Source organism: Telmatherina bonti (assembly GCF_933228915.1).
Source record: "Telmatherina bonti genome assembly, chromosome: 2".
Lineage (NCBI taxonomy): Eukaryota > Metazoa > Chordata > Actinopteri > Atheriniformes > Telmatherinidae > Telmatherina > Telmatherina bonti.
Genome location: NC_136620.1, coordinates 30,022,496 through 30,042,664, shown reverse-complemented (window position 1 = coordinate 30,042,664; position 20,169 = coordinate 30,022,496). Strand labels below are relative to the sequence as shown.

The window sequence follows — 20,169 nt, the reverse complement described above, 5'->3', positions numbered from 1 at the left end:
TTTTCTCAGTTTCACTTAGTCTGTTGTCATCCGTTGAGACCACCCTGGTGCTACAGTAACTGGAGCCAGCGGACCATTTGCCTTAAACTGAAACTTGACTGTGGTGGGGCGGAGTCATGCTATGCACTTTTGAGATTAAACAGGAATACTTTAGGGATCACTTTGTTTCAGATTTCAATCCCTCGTCTCTGTAGGAGAGAGAAAGGTTCCCTCCCCAGTGAGACCCAAGTAATCCCCTGTCCACCGGCTGCTCAGTATCCCCTGACTGAAGCTCTGATTCTCTCTCTGTGTGTCCTTGCTTCAACAGAACAATGCAGACCAAGTGGCCTTCCAAGTGGGCGGTGGCCTGTCTGCTTTGGAACAAATTTTGCAGGTCATCACTGCTGCTTCCACACCCACTGCAGTCCCCCGTATTCCTCTCAAGTGAGTATTGTCACCACACTGATTTTTTTTTTTTTTTTTTAATAGTCATTCGGTTTTACATGATAAACATGATTACATTCACCCTTTCAAACAGGTTTTCTGTTTTGTTGCTTTTTAACACAGTTTTGGTAGCAGGTTTATTTGACATGACATGATCAAGTTTCTGTTTCAAGCCAGCAGGGTGAGCTGTCTCTTCAGCTTATGTTTGTGTTTGATTTTTGCAAAAAACTGGCTAGTCCTCATCATTGACTAAATGTGATCTTGTTGAAAAGAAAGTCTAAAGTTGGAGCCATTGTCCATGTTGTCACAGCTACCCTGTATTTTTCTTCTTCTAAATGCTTATATCAGTAAAATATACATTTGTAAGCCCTTTCCATTTCCGTTAACCTACTCTAACATGGCAAAAGAAAGAGATGTAATGATTCACTCTTTCATTTTAAAACATGTCCCTTAACACGCAGTTAGTTTTCTTTTTTTGGGGGACTGAAGCTATTGAAGCTTTACTTGGATCATGAAAACCTATAGTTTTGGAAATCTCACATGTTGCATATAAATACTGACTCTTGCATTCTTCTGCATCTTTTTATGACTCTGAAAATGGCACAAAGTAAAAAGGAAACAAAGGTGTCAGGTTATTTATTGGTGACAATAAACCTTAGTCCCTGGAACAAAGGTTAACACAAATTTGGATTTCTCTTTGGCCACAAACGTCTGATTCCACAAACAAATCAGCTGGATCCATACAGTTTCAGATTTGCCTTTTCTCTGCTGTGTACCACTGTTACTGGCTTATTTCCCTGACCTCACTGGAATGCTTTGTTTCCTTCTTGTGATTGCTTTTGCAATCGCATAAAGGCAATGAGTGAATCCCCACAGAACCACTATATCACTGTTTATATTTGCTTCGCCTCAATAATTATTAAAATGTATTAATGTTCAACAGCACTGTGCTTCAAGGGATGGGAAGCCTCTCCATTTCTGTAATCAGCTGGTGTTGGGTCTTTTTCCTCCAATCAGACTAAGCATATGTGTCCCATCTATCCTTTTGAGTGCAGAGTATTTTTGACTTGTAGGTCTATCGTTTGCATGGCCTAGCAGAAGATAACCTCAGAGGGGCTGCCATGCTCGCAAGTGGGACTCTGTAATGGACTTGAATGGCCTTGCGCTTCCATTCATTAGCATTTACTGGTCTCTGAGTCTCTGCTAATGGACAAATGCTTCTTATATTTATAAGGCTTTTAAAGGGCATTGCATGTGTATTGATTTTTTTTTTCTTTCTTTTTTTCATTTCTCTGTAGTCTCTTTCTCTGCCATTTCAATCTGAGGGAATTTCAAGTAGTCTTTGAGATTTTATTTCTTCCAACATCAAATTAGGCAACTTTCTTTCAGCACAAAGTGTGGGTTTGCAAAGTTTGCATCTGATCTGTGTGTGATGTGTTCAGTTTAGCACACTTGATACCTGTTGGCACAGGGATGCCTTCTTGCCATGCTGTAGAGAGGATTAGACTCACGTGTTGCTGTCCTCTGCATACTGTTTTAAGCAAACTCTGGATTAAAGTATAGGTTATCATTAATTTTATAATGCATTTTTTGTACTCTCAGTTCAATTAACTGTTGAGTTTTGATTAAGGGATTAACAATAGCAACATAGACAAGCATTATGTAAATGAGCCTTTTTTTTTCTTTTTTTTTTTTTTGTTTAAAAACACCGTTCACCAAATTTCCCATCTGTTCAGTTTGTATCATTGATGCTGCGTTTTTTTTCATACTTGAGTTCAGTCCATTTAAAATTTATTTGGACTACTTGACCTTTGCACAAGCCTGCTGTGCCCTTTAATAAATAATATCAGAACTCAGTAGAATACTGTGTTTTTGATATTTTTATTACTCCAAAGAGCATTTTCTGTAGTTTCAGTGTTTTTCTTTCCTGTAAAAAGCAGGAGTCGTCACAATGGTGGTGCTCCTGTGTCAGTCAGGTCAGACCAGCTCATGACAAGATGCAACAAAAGGACGCAGCCCGGCTGTCTGCTTATCACTATCTGTCATCTGGATTGCTGTGTGGCCTAATGGACAGCTTTACAGACGCTAGCCCCAGAGTGTGCTACATTATCTGTTTACAGTGATGCTGCTGTATTGATCACCTCCTCCCACCAGATAAGCAGAGTGATTTACAAAAAAAGGCAGCTGCCGAGATGCTCCTGCCATATCTCTCCCTAGGGAGTCTGATTCCATCTTGTTACCATTACATTAATGAGCTAATTCCTCTGCGAGGCTCCGCTAATGTTCTGGTGTAACCCTGTGGTCGCTGGAGTGTGTAGATCAGGGTTTATGCTGCTGCCATCATTAACTTCAGCTGGAGAAATGACATCCTACAAAAGACATAAGAGCATCCCAAATATTGTCATGTACAACTGTAAAAAGTAGCAGTTCCTTAATCTTACCCTGTTTGCATTATGTTCATTATTTTGCTTAGTTAATTGTGTTTGAGGTAATTTAGATAATTTAACATTAATTTGATGTAGTGTGGATATAAATTAAGAACTTTTATATCTTGAATTTATTCAATTTTTTGCTCTACAAGCTTTTAGAAGCCCAAAGTAATGTTTTAATAATAATCCAGAACCGATTTCTGTAAAAATACATTTGTTTTCATTATCTTAAATGGAAAAAAATATCCAAATTTGGGATATTTTTGTATAAAAAAAAATATGTTCATAACTGATATATTTAAATTGATTGGAAAAAGTGCTTTATCTATTGGCTAGTTACTAATAATTACAACTCCATTGTTAGTTGTAATGTTTTTTGTTTTGTTTTTTTTTTTTTAAATTATCAGCGTGCATTACAACTTATCCTTTTCTCTAAGAGCAGCTTATTGTTTTGGGGTTTTTTGTTGGTTTTTTTTTTTTTTTTTAATTATCAGCGTGCATTACAACTTATCCTTTTCTCTAAGAGCAGCTTATTGTTTTGGGGTTTTTTGTTTTTTTTTTTTTAAATTATCAGCGTGCATTACAACTTATCCTTTTCTCTAAGAGCAGCTTATTGTTTTGGGGTTTTTTGTTGTTGTTGTTGTTTTTTTAGGTGGATATTATTTGGTACCATTTTAATTTAAGCAGTTTTATCTGTCCTGGACAAATCAGTGGATTTATTTATTTACTTCTTTTGTGACCAATGCATTTTATTTTCAGCCAGTTTGAAAGATGACCGTAAAATTTCTTCACGGATTTGGACTTGAAATTTTTTGTTGTCTGTCTTCAGTATGGGTCACTGAAGAGATAAAGAGCAGAAAAACTTCTCTAATGTTTAGATATGATATCATTTTTATACTTCCCCAAATTCCTATTAATAGTGCACATTTTAGTATCCACAATTTTCCCACTAATACAAAAGTAAGATAGTAACAGGTAAGCTTCAGCAAAACATGCTTGTAAACCCAATTTATATTTCTACCACTGTCTCACATGACCTGGTGCATCCTGTGAAATTAGACCTGGTACCTGTGGTTTTATTTCAGGATGTTTTCCACCATTCAGGAAAGTGTGTGTGTGTGTGTGTGTGTGTGTGTGTGTGTGTGTGTGTGTGTGTGTGTGCGCACACCCATGTGAGTGGTACTGTGTGACGGCTCATCAGATTTCTTCTCTTTCATACCTGGCCAGTGTGGCACAACAGCCAGAGTAGATGTCTTGGAAGCACTCAGGGTATCAGGGAAATCAACAGCAGAATCAAATTAAATGTCATTTAGATAGCAGTGAATGAAGGGATTGTTTGACAGCACAAGGAAATGGATTTGCTCCTCACCTTTTATTTTGGCTTAGGATTCTTTTTCTTCCCCTGTTTAAGAGGCTGGGGCTCAACCTGATCTGGAAGTTGGTCAGATTTCTTCAGCGCTGCTCCCGTCAGGCTTGACTGCACACATAGGAAACGCACAGAAAAGGCGAGGAATGTGAGACTCAGGTTGAGGAGCACAGATCTCAGGGTTGATAACTCCAGGCAGTGACAAAAAGCATAAAGAGCCTTTTACATGCTTGTTGTCCTGTTGTCAGCTGAATGAAGACTTAGCCATTTACCATAATAAATGGGCGAGAGTGAAAGATTGACACAATCCAAAACCACGCATATCAGTGCTGGGAAATGGTGTTTATGGCGGTTAGTTCTGATTTATTCCAGGGGGTCACCCAGGCACTTAAGTCTTTCTGATTTTTTATTTTTTTTTCCTTCTAGGCAGATCTTTCACTTTTGGAAATACTTTCTTCTTTTAAAACATTTGAAATTTTAAATGCAGAGTTTAGTTGTGTTCGTTCTTCCCCCAGCAAACGTCTGTCATATTGAGTATAGGCCTGTAAGTTACCAGTGGAGAGCCTAAGTTGGACTGGATGGTGTGTGTGTCTTTTCATTACCTTTTGGCTTCATTTCTTTATGGACCTGAAGATATTAAGTCACAAAGGCATGCTCTGTTATTGTAGGAGAGTACAGCACATTGTCTTATTATATGTGTCTGGCTTTCACTCTTGTTCTGATTTATTAGAATTTAATTCCTTTAGCAAGTCCACCTTTTTAAACTTGCGACAGTAGTTGTCTGTTTTCAAATCGCAATCACCCCAAAATAGATAAAGGTTGAGATCAGTTGTGACAGTCTCTCTGTTTGGAGAAATCCACAGAGTGTGGGGATAGCTGTTGCCTGCTTACATTGAGTGTCACACATCCATCCTCATTAGATTTTATGCAACATGAGAAAGGGTGGCGTGGCACTTTAACAGATTGTTCTTCAAAATCTTTGACTAGAGTTGTCTTTGAAGGCCCTTTCATATAGTAAGATTCCCAGAGAGTTTGCACTATCAGGTGTCATGCTCATCAAGCTCAATTAGGTGGGAGGAAACTAAAGACAGATCACTGTGATGGTTCATTGTACAAGCTGGTGTAAGGGCGCAACTCAAACATGCCTTTTGACAGCCTCCTCATTTGTTCAGAGATGACCAAAGACAAGCCTGATTAGCCATGTTACGAAGCAATTGCATGCTCATTACATGTAAGCTTAAGGCCCAATCTGTCATGCCAGACATAAAGTGATTAAATTAGGAAGAGGGAGTTAGATCAGGGAGAGAAAAGTGAACCATAATTTAAATTCATTCACAAAACCTTTTTTATTTATTTGTTTATTTATTTTAATTTATTTTAGCTATTTTAGGTGTAAAACAAAGTCTTTTTGTAATTCTTTTTTTATGTTAAAAAAAAAAAAAAAGCACTTCTTTACTCCACTCTTATAAGATTTTTTATGGTAATAATATTTGACAGTTTTATGTTTGAAAGCACTGCTTTGACTATAACAACAACAAAAAAATGTGCCATTTTTATTTGACACTATGTGGGATATACTTGCTGCAAGGATATAAGCCTGTAATATGCTCCAAACTTGATAGACCAAACTTGTATGTCTCAGGTGAGTTCTGTTGAAACTAAGTTAGGAAGATGCTAAACATGAGCAAAACATTTTGTGAGCACAAAAAGCAATATAATGTGACCGTAAATCACAATGACTTGTGATGTAAATTTACATTTCAAGGGCATTTCGATGTTTTGTCTGCAGGAGTTGGCATACATGATGGTAAAAGGCTTTTTTTTTTTTTTTTTCTCTAAAGCACTGTAATTATCTTGTGTATGTGATCACTAAGCGTCACGTTTCACATTGCAATATAGAATAAGATTAAGGAGTAAAAAGTTTAGATCTAAGTCCCTAAATCTAAAGTGTTTTTACATATAGTTAAGTAAATTAGGATCTCATTAACACCCCCCCCCCCCCCCCCCCCCCACACACACACACACACACACACACATATACTAATAATAAATAAAACAAAAGATAGAAAAGGAACTTTGTCAAGTTTACTCTGCGTAACCTGAATGCTGTTGACCAACATGAACTTTATCTAGCCATTCTAAAACACTTGTTAACCAGTAATCAAGTCTGTCCTGCTTGGCCATTTAATCTTTGATAGATCACAGGATAACCGTACTATTGGACTCAACAAGTGTAAAATCTCAAATGACACAACGGTGACTTAAGACACCGTAAATAACGTGTGTCCTGTAGAGGAATGTGCTTGGCGTCTATGACCGTTTTTCATAAGCTGCTTGAAGAATATAATTATGTTGCTGTCAAAAGGATTTGAATAGTCATTTCTGTATTTGTGTAAAAGCTTATCTGTGTCCTATACGGTCAGTCAAGAATCAGAGCAGGTGAGAATCTGATGCTATAAGGTTGCGCACATAACATTACTTGGTTGGGTTCATGCTGTCAAGCCACTGGTTTCACACATTCTTCCTTATTAGTGCAATTTAGTGAAGTCAGTTTTGTTCCTTTCTTCAATATTTGATAAACTGTCAACATATGTTTCTTACCGCAATGTAATAATTTGGAGATATTTTTAAAAAATATTTTTCTTCTAAGTGCATGATTATTGTTTTCAGGTGGGCAGAATTGAGCTTTCATGTTTGATTTAAAGGTTAGCCTATCAGCCAAAATGTCTCGCTTCTCACATTAACACCGCATTCCTTGTCTTGACAGCTTTACGCTGCTATGTCAATAATGATACGCCAAAATGACTGCTCTCCTCACTGCAAATGCAAAATGTAGTGGAGACCGCTGAGAAGACTTAAGCGAACCTTCACCTAATGTATTTAACTCTACTATGCCAGCGTGGTTCAAGTAAAAACGCACAGCAGATGTGAGGGTTCGGTAGATATCAAAATGTTTACCAGTTGATGTAAACATGGCCTACTTTAGCTGCTGGAGAGGGGGATTCCATTCTTCCACTGAGCAGATAGGACATGCTATTCCTCCAATGGCTAAAATATACAGTTGTCAGAAAATATTAACTGATGAAACGGGGTGAGGGGGAGTAGCCGTCACAGCAGAATGATTGGTCAGTTATCTGAAGCATTAATCTTCTCTGGGGCTTGTTTTAGAGCAGACAAAATACAGAGGCACGCCGAGTGGCGCAGTGCTGGCTGCTGCCTGGGGCTTCCTGGCTGCTGGGAGGAGTTGCTAGACAAAATTGTTTTATCTCTCCAGTGGAAATGTTGCAGCATCTCTGCCAAGATGGGACAGAGATTGCAGTCAGCACCTCTGAAGGTGGCTTTGGAGGGGAGTCTCCACATTAAGTAGTTGATATGAGTGTTTTATTCCTCGGATCGGCTTCCTACTGCTCCTTGTCAGTGAGATATACTTTTGACTTGTGAAGACAAACTGCACCCTTAAGGAACCACAAATAGAGAAAAGTGTGTTTGGTTTCCTGATGCCTGCAGATAGTCTTGTCAATGCCCAGGTCACATTTACATCCTAGTGTGTAGTGTTTCTTTAAAGAATTGCAAGGGGAGAAAGAGTATGCCCTGAGGTTTGTTTTATTTTAAACCTGTAATTAATAATGTCCTGTCATTTTTCTGTGTTAGATCTCTCTGTGCTGCTGTAGATATCTACTATCTGGCTTGTTCCTGCTGCATCATCAACTGCTCCTATGTGCTGTTTCGCAACAAAATAGTTTTCCTTGTGGACCTGCTGCTGCACCAGCTGACAGTAAGTTATTGGATCCTAGAGCATATATTTAATGTAATAGTTGATATGCTAGTATAAATTATATTTACACCAAAATACTCTGATACAAAAAAACTTTTAAAACCTTTACATATTTACTGTTACTAGTCGAGACATTTGAAAACAATTAAAACAAAGACCTTTGGTCTGTGTCATGTCAACAACGGTGTTGCATGACTGACACTTCTCTTCTGACAGCATCTTTTGGACCTTTTATTATTTTTTATTTGCTGCATAAACCATAATTGATAAACATTTTCTTTTGGAATAGGCCAAGCTTTGCTTTGAAACAGATGTTGTCTAGATGGTACCATGTCTTCCTCTGAAACATGAATAGATATAGATAGTTTCGCATTTATGGTGATTTTTTTTTTTTTTTTTTTTTTTTACAAATATCCAATAACATAAAAAAATAAATCCAGAACTTTTCCTAACAGGTCTTTGTGTTCTTCACATTTCAGTTGATTAACAACGCTTTTACCACAGAAAAAGTGCAGCATTTACGCCGGTCTCTGTTACCACCATAGTGTTAATGAAAGACAGAGCAAGACACAAACTAACGAGTCACAAACAGTTGCCCAACTTCTCCACAGATGCCTCCTGACAGAGGGAATGTGAGAGCACATTCAGCCAGGCAGGCTACGTTGCGGTGACATGTCGGTCCATATCCTTCAGCACTCTGTTAGAAAGACTGTAAACATCAGCTCACTCCAAACATCCAACAGTGGCGGCTCGCCTACACTCATAGCACAGACAGGACAAGGCACAGGCCCAGTGTTGTGGTGCATGCACAAACTCTACTGGGGCTTCCTTCTTCAGACAAGTTCCAATCCAAAGCTGTCATATTTCCTAAGGGCACAGAGGGAGAGGTTAGCCTGTGCGCTCCAGTTTATATAAAACATATTCCAGCAGCTGCTCTGCTGACGGACATATCCAGCAGCACTGCAGGAGATGAACTAACTCTTCTCCATGAGTTTAGTGCAAAACTAAAAATTGAGCTCAACAGTTTTTCTTGCACCTTTTTCTGTCCTGGATGGTGAGTTCTGATGTGGTTTACAACTTATGATTTTAACATAGCCTTAGCTTGTTATTCTATTTATAGACATGGACATATTTGTGTGTGTGTGTGTGTGTGTGTGTGTGTGTGTGTGTGTGTGTGTGTGTGTGTGTGTGTGTGTGTGTGTGTGTGTGTTTTTGCGCAATAGAGTGCAGCAGTGGGAGTTAGACTGCCATATGAGAATGCCCCCATTTAATTAGATTTGTGAAGAATGTCGGTGGATTTACCTATGCTGTCAGCATTTACCTCAACTATTTGACCAAATGGGAATGTTTTACCTTTTCAAGCTTGCACACTGAACAGAGGCAGTATATTTCAAGTGCGAACCTCTGCTCGTGTTTGTCATGAATTTCAGAATGCAAAACAATGCTATACTATTTAATTTCTCTTGTTTTTCTTTTGATCAGGCTTAAAACCTATCAGGATGCAGGTGGTTTAGATAACATCTTTATTTCTTTACGCCAGCTTTGTGTGGTTAGGGAAATGTTTAAAACAGCCACTGTGTGCTTTTATTGCAGTAGTGTTATATCTACTAATTTGTTGCCTGAAGCTTGTGAAAAATAAACCAGTTAAGCTCTTTTAGTTTACCGGCAAAGCTGTAAAACCATTTTCTTTAAGCACAAAGCAATTATACTATAAATTTTGTGTTAAATAAATTACTTTGAGAGTTCATTACAAAAGAAAGGATCGAGATTTTTTTTCTTCTATTTTTGAACATTTGATGTTAATATTTCTAATAAATATTTACTTGTCTGATTAACCTTAATACAGAGACTGCAAAAAAAAATTGAGGAAGAATATCTAGTAATGGAAAAAAAGCAAAGGATGGTTTACATGACAGTCTTTATTTCTTTTTTATTTCATTTATTGTCAATCATATATTTTTTTCCCATTCTGACAGCTGTATGTCCCAGATGAAGACAAGTCCATTTTTGGGCGTAGTGTAAACAAACAAGTCTTTGAGGGTTTGACAACAGGCCTGCTTCAGGCAATCGCTACCATCTTGGAGTCCCTGTGGCTGCACATCTCTGTTTTAGGGCAAGGCGAAAACACATGGATTTCCTCCACAGATGCCAAGGTCAAGAGCTCCGCCACAGACTCCTTCATCACTCGTGCACAAGATCTAATCAGGTATTTTTACTCCAGTGCTGTATGCAGCTCTCACGCCGTAGCTCCCACTCCCACTCCCACTTGGCACCTCTCCTTCTCATCTCACAGCCTTTTTTACCTGTTTTACTACATCCCTCTTCCACTCCTCTTCACTGGGTTGAGAGTTGGTCAACCTCCGATTTCCTCAAGAGCATACCATGTGTAAAGAATAGACTGACAAAATGTCAGATTGCCTGGAAATGGTCCAAGTGGTGTCTTGTTAGAATGGGAGTAGTGTGAGAATGAGGTATACTCTGGCATCTTTCCAGCATGTAGTTTTTCTACATATGCAGAACCTCATTTTAAGTAAAATCAGCTTCTAAGGGGGGTTTTGCAAAGTAGTATAAACAAAGAGCACTTCCAAAACTTTGAATAGTCCCATTGGACTTGGCGTTTATGCTAGCAATGTGGGTCTGGGCTGTAGGAGTGGGGTTGTGATGGAGAAATGTGGACCATGAGGAAAGGCAGGCCCAGCATCATGAAGCCTTGTGGACTAGTGTAACTTTTCACCATCCCTCCCACAAGCCATGATTCATCTGGACAGAGCAGCTGCACAGGCCCACCAATCTCATCGAGTGACCCAGTCATAACCCCATAGACAAGGAGTGCCAGAGAAAAATTGTGTCGTCAGACTGATAATCCCAAGTACAAACCAAAGATTTATATGAACTATCCTTTAATGTGTAATGTTAAGAAGGACAAAAGATCAAAACATTTTCAGCTTTTAAAAACACTCTCCCACTGTGCCAAGTTATATATCACTTAGAGAGATGATGACCATTTCCTTTCTGGTTCTTTTCCAGTTTCTCGATTTGCTTTTCAGTGCCTCATTGTTGTTTTTAATTTGTGCCCATGTATTGACACACAAGTGGTAAGAGGGGCGAAGCTTTTCCAGCTTTTCATACAATTCTATTCTGGTTAACCTGTTATTGACTCAATTTATCTAAAGATGCTTCTCAATTTATCTCCAGATATCTGTAAACCAACACATGGCTATGTTTTTAGAAGAAGGTAGCAGCAGTCAGTTAATTCTCAATTTTATTTATTGCTTTTTAAAATCTGAAAACTTGTTTTAAGGGGGAAAAAAAACAGCTCCATATTTTCTATACCAGTGAGTCTGCCTCAGTACTGTAAATGCATTAGATATGACTAAAGCTACAGAAGTCCATTAATCACATTTGCTGGTTACTCAACTAGCTTTCAACACAAAAGATTTCCCAAGCAAAAGAAAAGCAGTTTCAGTAATGGTTTACAACTAGTGACCAACTGAGAAGCAATTCTTACTGGCTTATCTACCTAACCACTGGCTTAAGCCCTGTAAAACTGATGCTCCTTCTGTACTGACTTCTTGCTTAGCTGGGAACTGCTCACATCGGGGTCTGCCGTGGATATATATGGACACCGCTCATATCAATGGAAATATCATGACCATAAAACAGGAGCCAATGTAGGATTTAGTTTATGAGATAAGAAATAAAAACTGAGCCTCAGGATGGTGTAAAAATAAAACATTAGTGAAAGAACCTAAACCCAGTGTAACTCAGATTTATTTAGGGTAGCAATTGTTGTAATATTGGCACTTGTATTTGTTAATACTGCCTAATGTATCACATAAAACTACATTTGTAATCGCTGTTTCACAATTGGTTAATGCTATTTTATTTATAAAGATTGTGAATTGTTTCAATATTGGCAGCTGGCATTTATGAATCAAGTTCAAAATATATTATTGCACTATTCTTTATAATTGCAGGTCAACATTCGGAAATGGCAGTGTATGAACCCTACGGAGACTACGTGACATCTTTGATATGCACACAGTTTCTGAGAGATTTTGCAGCAATTTATGGTTTAAAAACAAAAAGTTTAAAACAATGTTAAACAAAATCTCATACTTGTCTTCTATTCTCTAGTAGAAAACAGGAAATAAAAGATTACACTATAATATAATCTTGTCATATCCCACCCCCCACCCTGTCAAAAAAAAAAAAACCCAAATGATTACACTCTTGCTGTAAAGCAACTAAAGCTCTGAAGGAGGATGAAAGTCAAAACAATTGGACTTATTTGAAATGTCAGATGAACTGCAGTGCAGGTTGTAAATGGTTATAATCTTCCGTTTAGGAGGACATCAGTGATTGACAGCTCTAACAGAGAAAATGCAAAAGAAGTAAAAAGTAAAAACATTGATGAGACAAACGACTTCACAACAACTACAACTTGAAAGGTTTGACTGGCAGCTGAAGTGCTCTTCTAGATTTTCATAAGCTGTCTATGCTTGAAGGTCCATGCATACCAGAAGCTTCTAGAAGACTAGCCCCAGGTCAGCAGACTGTCAAGGGTCCAGAGCTGGGCTGGCACAGAGGCCACAACAGCTCTCTAATGACACTATTAGAAGTGATTTGTGGCTGAAAGAGTACAGGGAACATGATCATGAGTCCTGTCATTGGCAAAGACAAATTGAAGATATCACAGTAATAGCAGGGGGGGTGGAGGGCTGAGGTGAGGTATTGGCTTTCAGCTGCAGTGCTGTGGGAGTATGCACAGTAAAGGCCTTTGTTTGCTAGTGTGAGATGAGCCTTTTACAAAGAAAAGCCTGTTTTTGGAGCAAATACAATAAACTGTCTTTTTTTTTTTTTTTCTTTCTTCTAAATTTTCTTGTCTGTTTATTTCAGCTATGTTGTAAACATGGGTTTGATCGACAAGCTGTACGGGTGCTTCTTGTCAGTCCAAGCTCCTGTCGACGAGCACCCCAAGATGTCTGCTTTCCTCCAGCAAGCCTCAGCTCTGCTGCACAGTATGTGTAAACTGTGCTTTGTCATAACCGGACGGTGAGCCCATTACTACACTTCTTAACAAACTTTGGAATCTTTTATACACTCCTCTGACCAACACACGTCTCTTTTGCGCTAGTAATGACAGAGACTGAGTTACTATCAGTACTTAGGGACCCATAAAGACAAGCTCATGGTTGTTCAAACAAAGAATGCGGTTCCTCCATAATCAGTCAGCAGGACATTTACTCCAGCCAGCAAGCTGGGTAAGCTGTCGTTCCTACAGATGCAGATAGGCATCTACTTGAACCAGCGTTCTGTCACTCACCGTAAACCTTAGCCTGCAGCGTAGGGGGAGCCCACCCACGTGTGCTACGGTGACCTCCTCTCAGAGAGGTTCAGTGGCGCCGTTGACAGAGGCTAAGCACACAGTCACACCAAGGGACATCAGCACCACAATTTCTGACTTCAAAGGAAAAGAATTACTGAGCATAGTAAAAGAGCCAGGTATCTTTTTGTCATTCAGAGCAGTAAGATTTAAAATGAAATAATGTCAATGTATCTTGAATGTAGCAATCCATTCTGCACAAATCACAATCCATTTCCTTATACTGCAGCAGAACTAAGGCACAATTAAGTCAAGTTCTAATAACAAAATGTAGTCTTCACTGAAAGTATGATCAGTGTGCCATCCAGTGAGTTATGTTCAGCTAAGACTTTTTGTGTGTCGTATACAAGAGCGCTCAATGGACCAGAGGAAAATTTGGACCATGCCAGTTGCTGTGTCAGGGGATTATAATGGTATTAAGGGGCTGTGTTCTTGCCTAGTAGCATATTTCACGTAAAGCCTGTTGGCTAACATCAAGTATCAGCATGCATTGTAGGTTCTATCTTGAGGTCACACACCCTCCACTCTACATGGCTGCAAATCATATATGGCTGCTGCGGTAGTCTTAAATTGTCCGTTTGCATTAGCTGAAAGTTTTTACTAGAGTCTGCATTGCCTCTGAAATGTAGAGTAATTATTACATTCATTTACTCTTTCTTATTATTGTAATACCAGTTACTGTGCTTGGATTCTGTATTTATATATGTAACTTGTGAAATTTCAAATACAATTAATTCACAGTGGAAATTAAAAAATTTAAGCATTTGCTTCTTCATCCTACTAGATTCGCCTGGATTCGTTTTGTTTGTTAGATTGTTGTACAGTTAAAAGATGATGTTTCGAAACCCTTCAACTAACAGGTTGGCTTCATGTCAGAACCAAACAAACATATTGCCTCAAATCCTCTTAGATAGGCTTTGAACAAAAGAACCAGAGCTCTCAACAGCTTGTCAGGGAACTTGACAAGCCACTAGTTTGAAATTACTGTTGTGAGCTTCATGTCTTGACATTACTATGTTTACTGTTAGATGAGTACTTGGGGAAGGCCCAATCTTGTACCTTAAAGGTCAAACTTTTTTTTTTTTTTAATTTGGCTAGCAGGTATTGTGCTTATTTAGTTGGAACACAAAGATGCACAAAGAGCACTAAAATATTAAATATTATTCCTTGAATAGATAGGGAGAAAGAGCAGAAGATAAGCTCTAGAGTAGATGTGTTTAACATGCAACGCTACACAAACCGGATGCTCTACCAATAGTCAGTTAAGCCACATAATACAGCAGTGCTCACAGGTTGTTAAGTTCTACCTAAAGGAAATGCCTTCCCAGACTTTATTCTACTGTAATTAAAAGCTGCTATAATATAAACATTTGTCACCTTAGTTAACATGACACCAGCAGCAGAAAACTACAAAATACTTTCTGAATACTTCAAATGTCTTCTAAAAGTGTTTTTTGCTGACCTTGCATTTCCCATCTGTCTTTAGTGCTCCCAGTATATTTGACAATAAGCGCCAAGACCCAACTGGCCTAACTGTCCTTCTGCAGTCCACTGACCTGGTGGGAGTGGTGCACACACTGTATTGTATCCTGCTGCACAGTTTCTCTCCGGAGTCGTCTTCTCAGAGTCAGGAGCCCTACAGCCCCGGGGTCATCCAGGTGGCTTTGCAGGGCATCCGCTTCCTCAACAGTCTTGCCCTTCTTGACCTGTCTGCCTTCCAGGTATTGCTATCCAAATCCAAAAATGCGCAAAATATATTTTGTTTTCACTTTTTGTATGTGCAGTGCGTATTTCAGCATCAGAGAATTACTGTACTAGGCATATTTTGTTGAATGACATTTTCAGTAAGTGGTATATACACTGGTATTTACAAAGTTATCTGAAACAGCAGGCTTTCATAAAATCGCCCACTAAACTTTAATTATCCTCTCTTGAGTTTAACAAACCTGTTTTTATGAGCAGATTAGTGTACGTTCAGTGTATGTTCCTTTGTTTAGAGCCATTAGAAGAGGAGTTGTTCTCCTCGTGACTAAGCTGACCTGTGGACATAAACACTAGTGCCCTTTGACATCGGGTCATTTTTGCGGGGTTGACTAGAGCCCAGTGGGTCAGCAGTCAGGATGGAGCACAAGTGATTATCACTGTATGCAGGGCAATACATTACCCAACCTGAGGAGAGGGCGACAGCTTCACTGTGCAAAGTCACCGCATAGACTGAAAGCCACAGAAGCAAGCCAGAATGCTGTTAATTATTTTAATGCCTTGGGGTAATTACTTTGAAGCAGCTTCCAGTCACTGACCTGCCACATTCAGGCAACTCAAAACAGCTGGAAATGAAAGCATTTCACTGCCAGAGTTTTATGAACATTTTAAATTATATTTCTTTTTCCTTTTGGGAAGGGCTGCAAGTTGTAATCACCTTGTGTTTCACATTACTCCACTGCAAACGCAAATTTACATTTGCAGCAGTTGGTTGATTAAAATTCAGGCCATAAACTTGCATTTCTGCTGTGTCAGCTCCACAAAATGTGTTTAGACCTGAACTTCAGAAAATTACTGGATTTCATAGCTGCAACAAATCAATGATTTTTCAAAATCATTTATTGTGAAATCAGTCAAATCAGAAAATCTGATTTATATTTTGTGTATATATATTCATTTGTTTTTAATTGAAGCATATGATCTAGATAGATAAAATGCTCTCTGAGCAAAATAACACAAAGCACATTGTTTAGCCTTGAGCCCTGAAATCATCTTTTGGCTCCTCAGGTATTGTGTTTATGGATGTTAACACACTAACACACCCAAACTTCCAGCGCAAATTGCTATGATGTTATGGTGCTATGTCACACTGACATGTTTAATAAATACTGTCTTTGAGCTCCTCCTAGCATCTCACTTCTAAATAGAATTGGGTTGTTTTATGGTTGAACTCTATTTGATTTGTTTATGCACTTAAACCATGTACGTTCCCACCAGCTAAACATATAACCTTTTATTGCTTTGCATCATTTTGCTGAGATCTGTAATCACAATCTTGCAAGATTTATGTTCAAATAACTATGACTACTACTAACGTGGTTTGTCTGTGTCTGTCCAGTCTGTTCTAGGAGCTGAGGGTCTGTCTTTAGCTTTCCGACACATCGTCAGCTCACTGCTCTGGTACTGTACTCAGCATTCCTCTGAGGAGCTCCTGCATGAGGTCATCATCTGTGTGGGATACTTCACTGTTAACCATCCTGACAACCAGGTAAACTAACCACACTGACACCAAAATTATAAGAATTTTTTTTAATTCAACAAGTAAAACAGCTCTAATCATGATTTAATTTTTTACTACTGATAAGAATTAATTATTTTCAAGTAACAATGGAATGAAAGTATTTTTTTCTTTTTAAATTATGGAAAAAGTACATAAAAGGTAAAGGAGAAGAAACCTCCTTTACCCCCTAAGGAAATGTTTCAGGCTTCAGTTGTAGTTTTTTTTGTTTTTGTTTTTTTTTTTTTGTCTAGAAGTTTGTCTAGAAATGATTTATTTTTGATTAGTGTTTTTTTTTTCTTTTCTATCATCAAAATATATATCTGTCGAGGCATTTTGTTTCAAATCTACATAAGATTGTCTTTTATCTGTTCATTAAATTCTTTTAGCCCAAGTTTCGTGAAATGCTTTGACTTGTGTAAAGTTGTTTGATAAGTGAGAAGAGCCCAGTGATATCATCTTACTATTGTTCTTCTCATGTATTATTTGTCAGAAAAAGGGTGTAGTTTTGTAATTGTAACAAAAAGCACCTGTTTAAAGATTCATGCCTTGGCACCTTTTGGCTTTCGGTCAGTGTGTTGTCCATTGTCTCTCAGAGTGAGTCATTGTCCCCTCCTGGTAAAGCAGGGCAGTGTGCTTGCCCTGGTGTTACATCTACTTAGGGGGCTCTGTGGAAGTGAGCAGGATGTGATGGAACAGACCTGGCTGCTGTGTAGCTGGCTGTCATGCATGGCCCGTCTACCGGGCCCCTGATTAGCCATGCTACAGTTGGCTGGGCTTTGAGTAAGCTAAGCCTGACCCACACGAGCAGCAGCCACAGCTTCAAGTCAGTGATATCCCACTTTATGTCCACACAGTAACAGTCAAACCCAGCACAACAATTTATGGGCTTCATGCTGATTCTAATTAGCTAATTTTCTTTATTCTAATTTAAGGCGCCTCCTCTTGTCTGTGCAACTGTAGCCCTCCTTTCTGCTGCTATCTAATTTAATTATTTTGTTCTGCACTATTAGCATTTGTTGGTCATTGCAGGTCCAATTAGCTTATTATAGTGAATAATTGAGTAAGAGCTGATTAAATTAAGCCTGTGACAAACTATTCATTGTGCTACACCCACTGCTACGGTCACAGAGCAGCTGTGCAAGTTTAACATTTTAATGTTGATTTGATGAAAAATTTGTCACTCCCTCTCACACAAGAACAAGAAAACCCTTCTCACCTTGCTTGAGGATTTTAAGAAGATGTATATTTGAGTATAGATTGTCAGGAAACAAGATTCCACACAACTTCACACAGTTGATCTTTGCCAGTGGTCCAGTTCCTGGAACGCGTCCATTCAGTCGTGCACCAAGATGAATGGCGTCAAGGAGAATATTTAGAGCAGCTTGAGCTTTTCTCAAGCTAATGTAATCATTGGCAGGACACAAAAGCGACCCAACCCGGGGCCTGTGCGGTCGCAAAGACTGCTGATTCACTGTCGGCAGACCAGCTTTTGTTTATATATATATATGCTTTAGAAATAAAGCTGCTCATAAAAAGCAGAACTTTGAAGCAGCTCTACACATTGTGATGTATTCCCTCTGCTCTGGGTGCATGAATAATTCACCTTTTCAGACACACACAAAAAAAAAAAAAAAAAACATTGGGAGAGTGACATATGTATGCTTGTGTGTTTTTACAAGTACGTCTGTGCTTATAGGTCGCACTGAGTCATGTAGCCATATGTTTCTTTGTCTGTTGAGTGTGTCTTTAGGGACCTTCTGACCAACAAACAAAACAAATTAAATCTATTTCATCGCTGACATGTAACTGTACTTCCTTTTTCCCCTCTGAAGAGAGATGTGCCAGTAATCTCCTGTCTTTAACTAAAGAGATTCATTCATGATTCATCCGCAGTGATGATTAGTTGGATGATATAGCTGACAGAACTATAATTGTAAACTGGTGACATGTTAACCCACTTCATTCCTGCTTTCTTTTAAAGAAGACACCAGCAATTTCAGAGTGTGGAAATGTTAAGAAAACATGAGTGTCTTTTTGGTACGTGGAAAATGGCCACACACGCAAGCAGAATGAGTTTCACAAAGGCTTTTATATCTTTAAAGCAAATAGATGTAGGTCTAATTTCATGTTGTGTACAGATGTTGTTATGTAGCAGCATTGGTATCCCTGCAACAAGAATCCTGGAATCACCTGGCTCCTTTGTACTCATAATACATAAACTATTTTCTTTATATAATTCCCCATCCCATGAGCTGTGGATTGTCTATAAAGAGATCATCCCAAACACCCATCTCAAGGGTTCAGCCTTATCTGTGGGGTCAGTCCTCTTCTTCCCATTCGCTCAAAGGGCGTTTCCTCTACCCTGCAGGCCCAAACCAAGCTTTAGACCTGTAATTCCTGTTAACCTGATGTTGAAACTCTTCCTTCAGCAGTCCATTACAGCCAAGACAACCAAGCCCTTGCTGCCTGCAGGGTAAGTGCAGCTCGTGCAGACCACTGGGAGCCAGCAGTGGGGAATACACACACTGCATCACCCAGCAGAGTAAACAGAGGCAGAGAAATACTGACATACATACTCCTCTAACTGGCAAGAGTGTGCCTGATTGTTAGCTCGGTAGGTGATTTACACTCTGCTTTAAGGGTGAACATGGGTCCAACTAACTTTAAGTGAAGCACAGGGCATTTTTTATCCTTGAAAACTCTTCGGTGAGGAGTTTCTATTCGTCTTTATCACTGTCACCAGGTTGGTTTCAGAGCAGAGTTATCAGCAGGTAAATCTGGGATGGACCAACAGCATCAGTTCATAGAGATGAGTGAAAAATTATTCAGTTTTATAGTACAAACAGCAGGTTTCAAGGTATTTATAAAAAAAATAAAATAAAAAAAACTGACAGTCACCTTAAACGTGAAGTTGATGTGACTTTGTCAATGTCTGCTTTCAATGGCATCCAATTGCCCAAAGGTAGATTACACAGCATCCTGTGTTTGTCTGAAGAAGCCATCGTAGAAGTTGTTAAAAAGCACTAAATCCTTATATTGACCAGCTTTATTTTGTGCGGTGCGCTGTGCTGCTTGTCTTATCAGCAAAGGCCTTCCGTTAGATCTGGTTTATATTGGGGATTCCAGTGTCAGATATATGGCCCTACTCCAGTCCTGGTTCCTCCTATGGTGTTTGGGCTGTCTAGACAAAATAATACATAAAAATACCTATACAGGAAAGAAGCTTTACATATCTGTGATTAATTTATTTTCCAGATAGGACTGGTAATGCTTCTAAATTTGTTTTATTGCAAGGACGAATAATAACTGCCTTTTGTCCAAACCTGTTCTTTAGTAAGCTTTAGTTTTGTTTTGTGCTTCTACTCCCAAGTTTTCTTGGGAATTCATTTGTCTCAGGACGTTAATTTTTACACACTCTTTGTATTCATTCTGGACAATGAGGAAGTTATGTAATGGAACCGCCATAAAACAGCCAGATCTCTGAAGTTAAGAAAGAACAGAGCAACCAAGACACTTGAGATTGAGCAG

At 38.8% G+C, this 20,169-nt stretch overlaps 1 protein-coding gene across 3 annotated transcripts in view; it reads left to right on the top strand.

Annotated features, from left to right (window-relative positions):
* Nucleotides 1-20,169, top strand: part of scaper (S-phase cyclin A-associated protein in the ER) — a 58,975-nt gene that overhangs the window by 34,939 nt on the left and 3,867 nt on the right. For all 3 annotated transcript variants that reach the window (XM_079260793.1, XM_079260792.1, XM_079260794.1), the window contains 6 exons: nt 308-423; nt 7,870-7,993; nt 9,970-10,199; nt 12,893-13,048; nt 14,866-15,100; nt 16,480-16,629. In XM_079260793.1, coding sequence (XP_079116919.1) covers nt 308-423; nt 7,870-7,993; nt 9,970-10,199; nt 12,893-13,048; nt 14,866-15,100; nt 16,480-16,629 — 1,011 coding nt within the window. The remainder of the gene's footprint in view (nt 1-307; nt 424-7,869; nt 7,994-9,969; nt 10,200-12,892; nt 13,049-14,865; nt 15,101-16,479; nt 16,630-20,169) is intronic.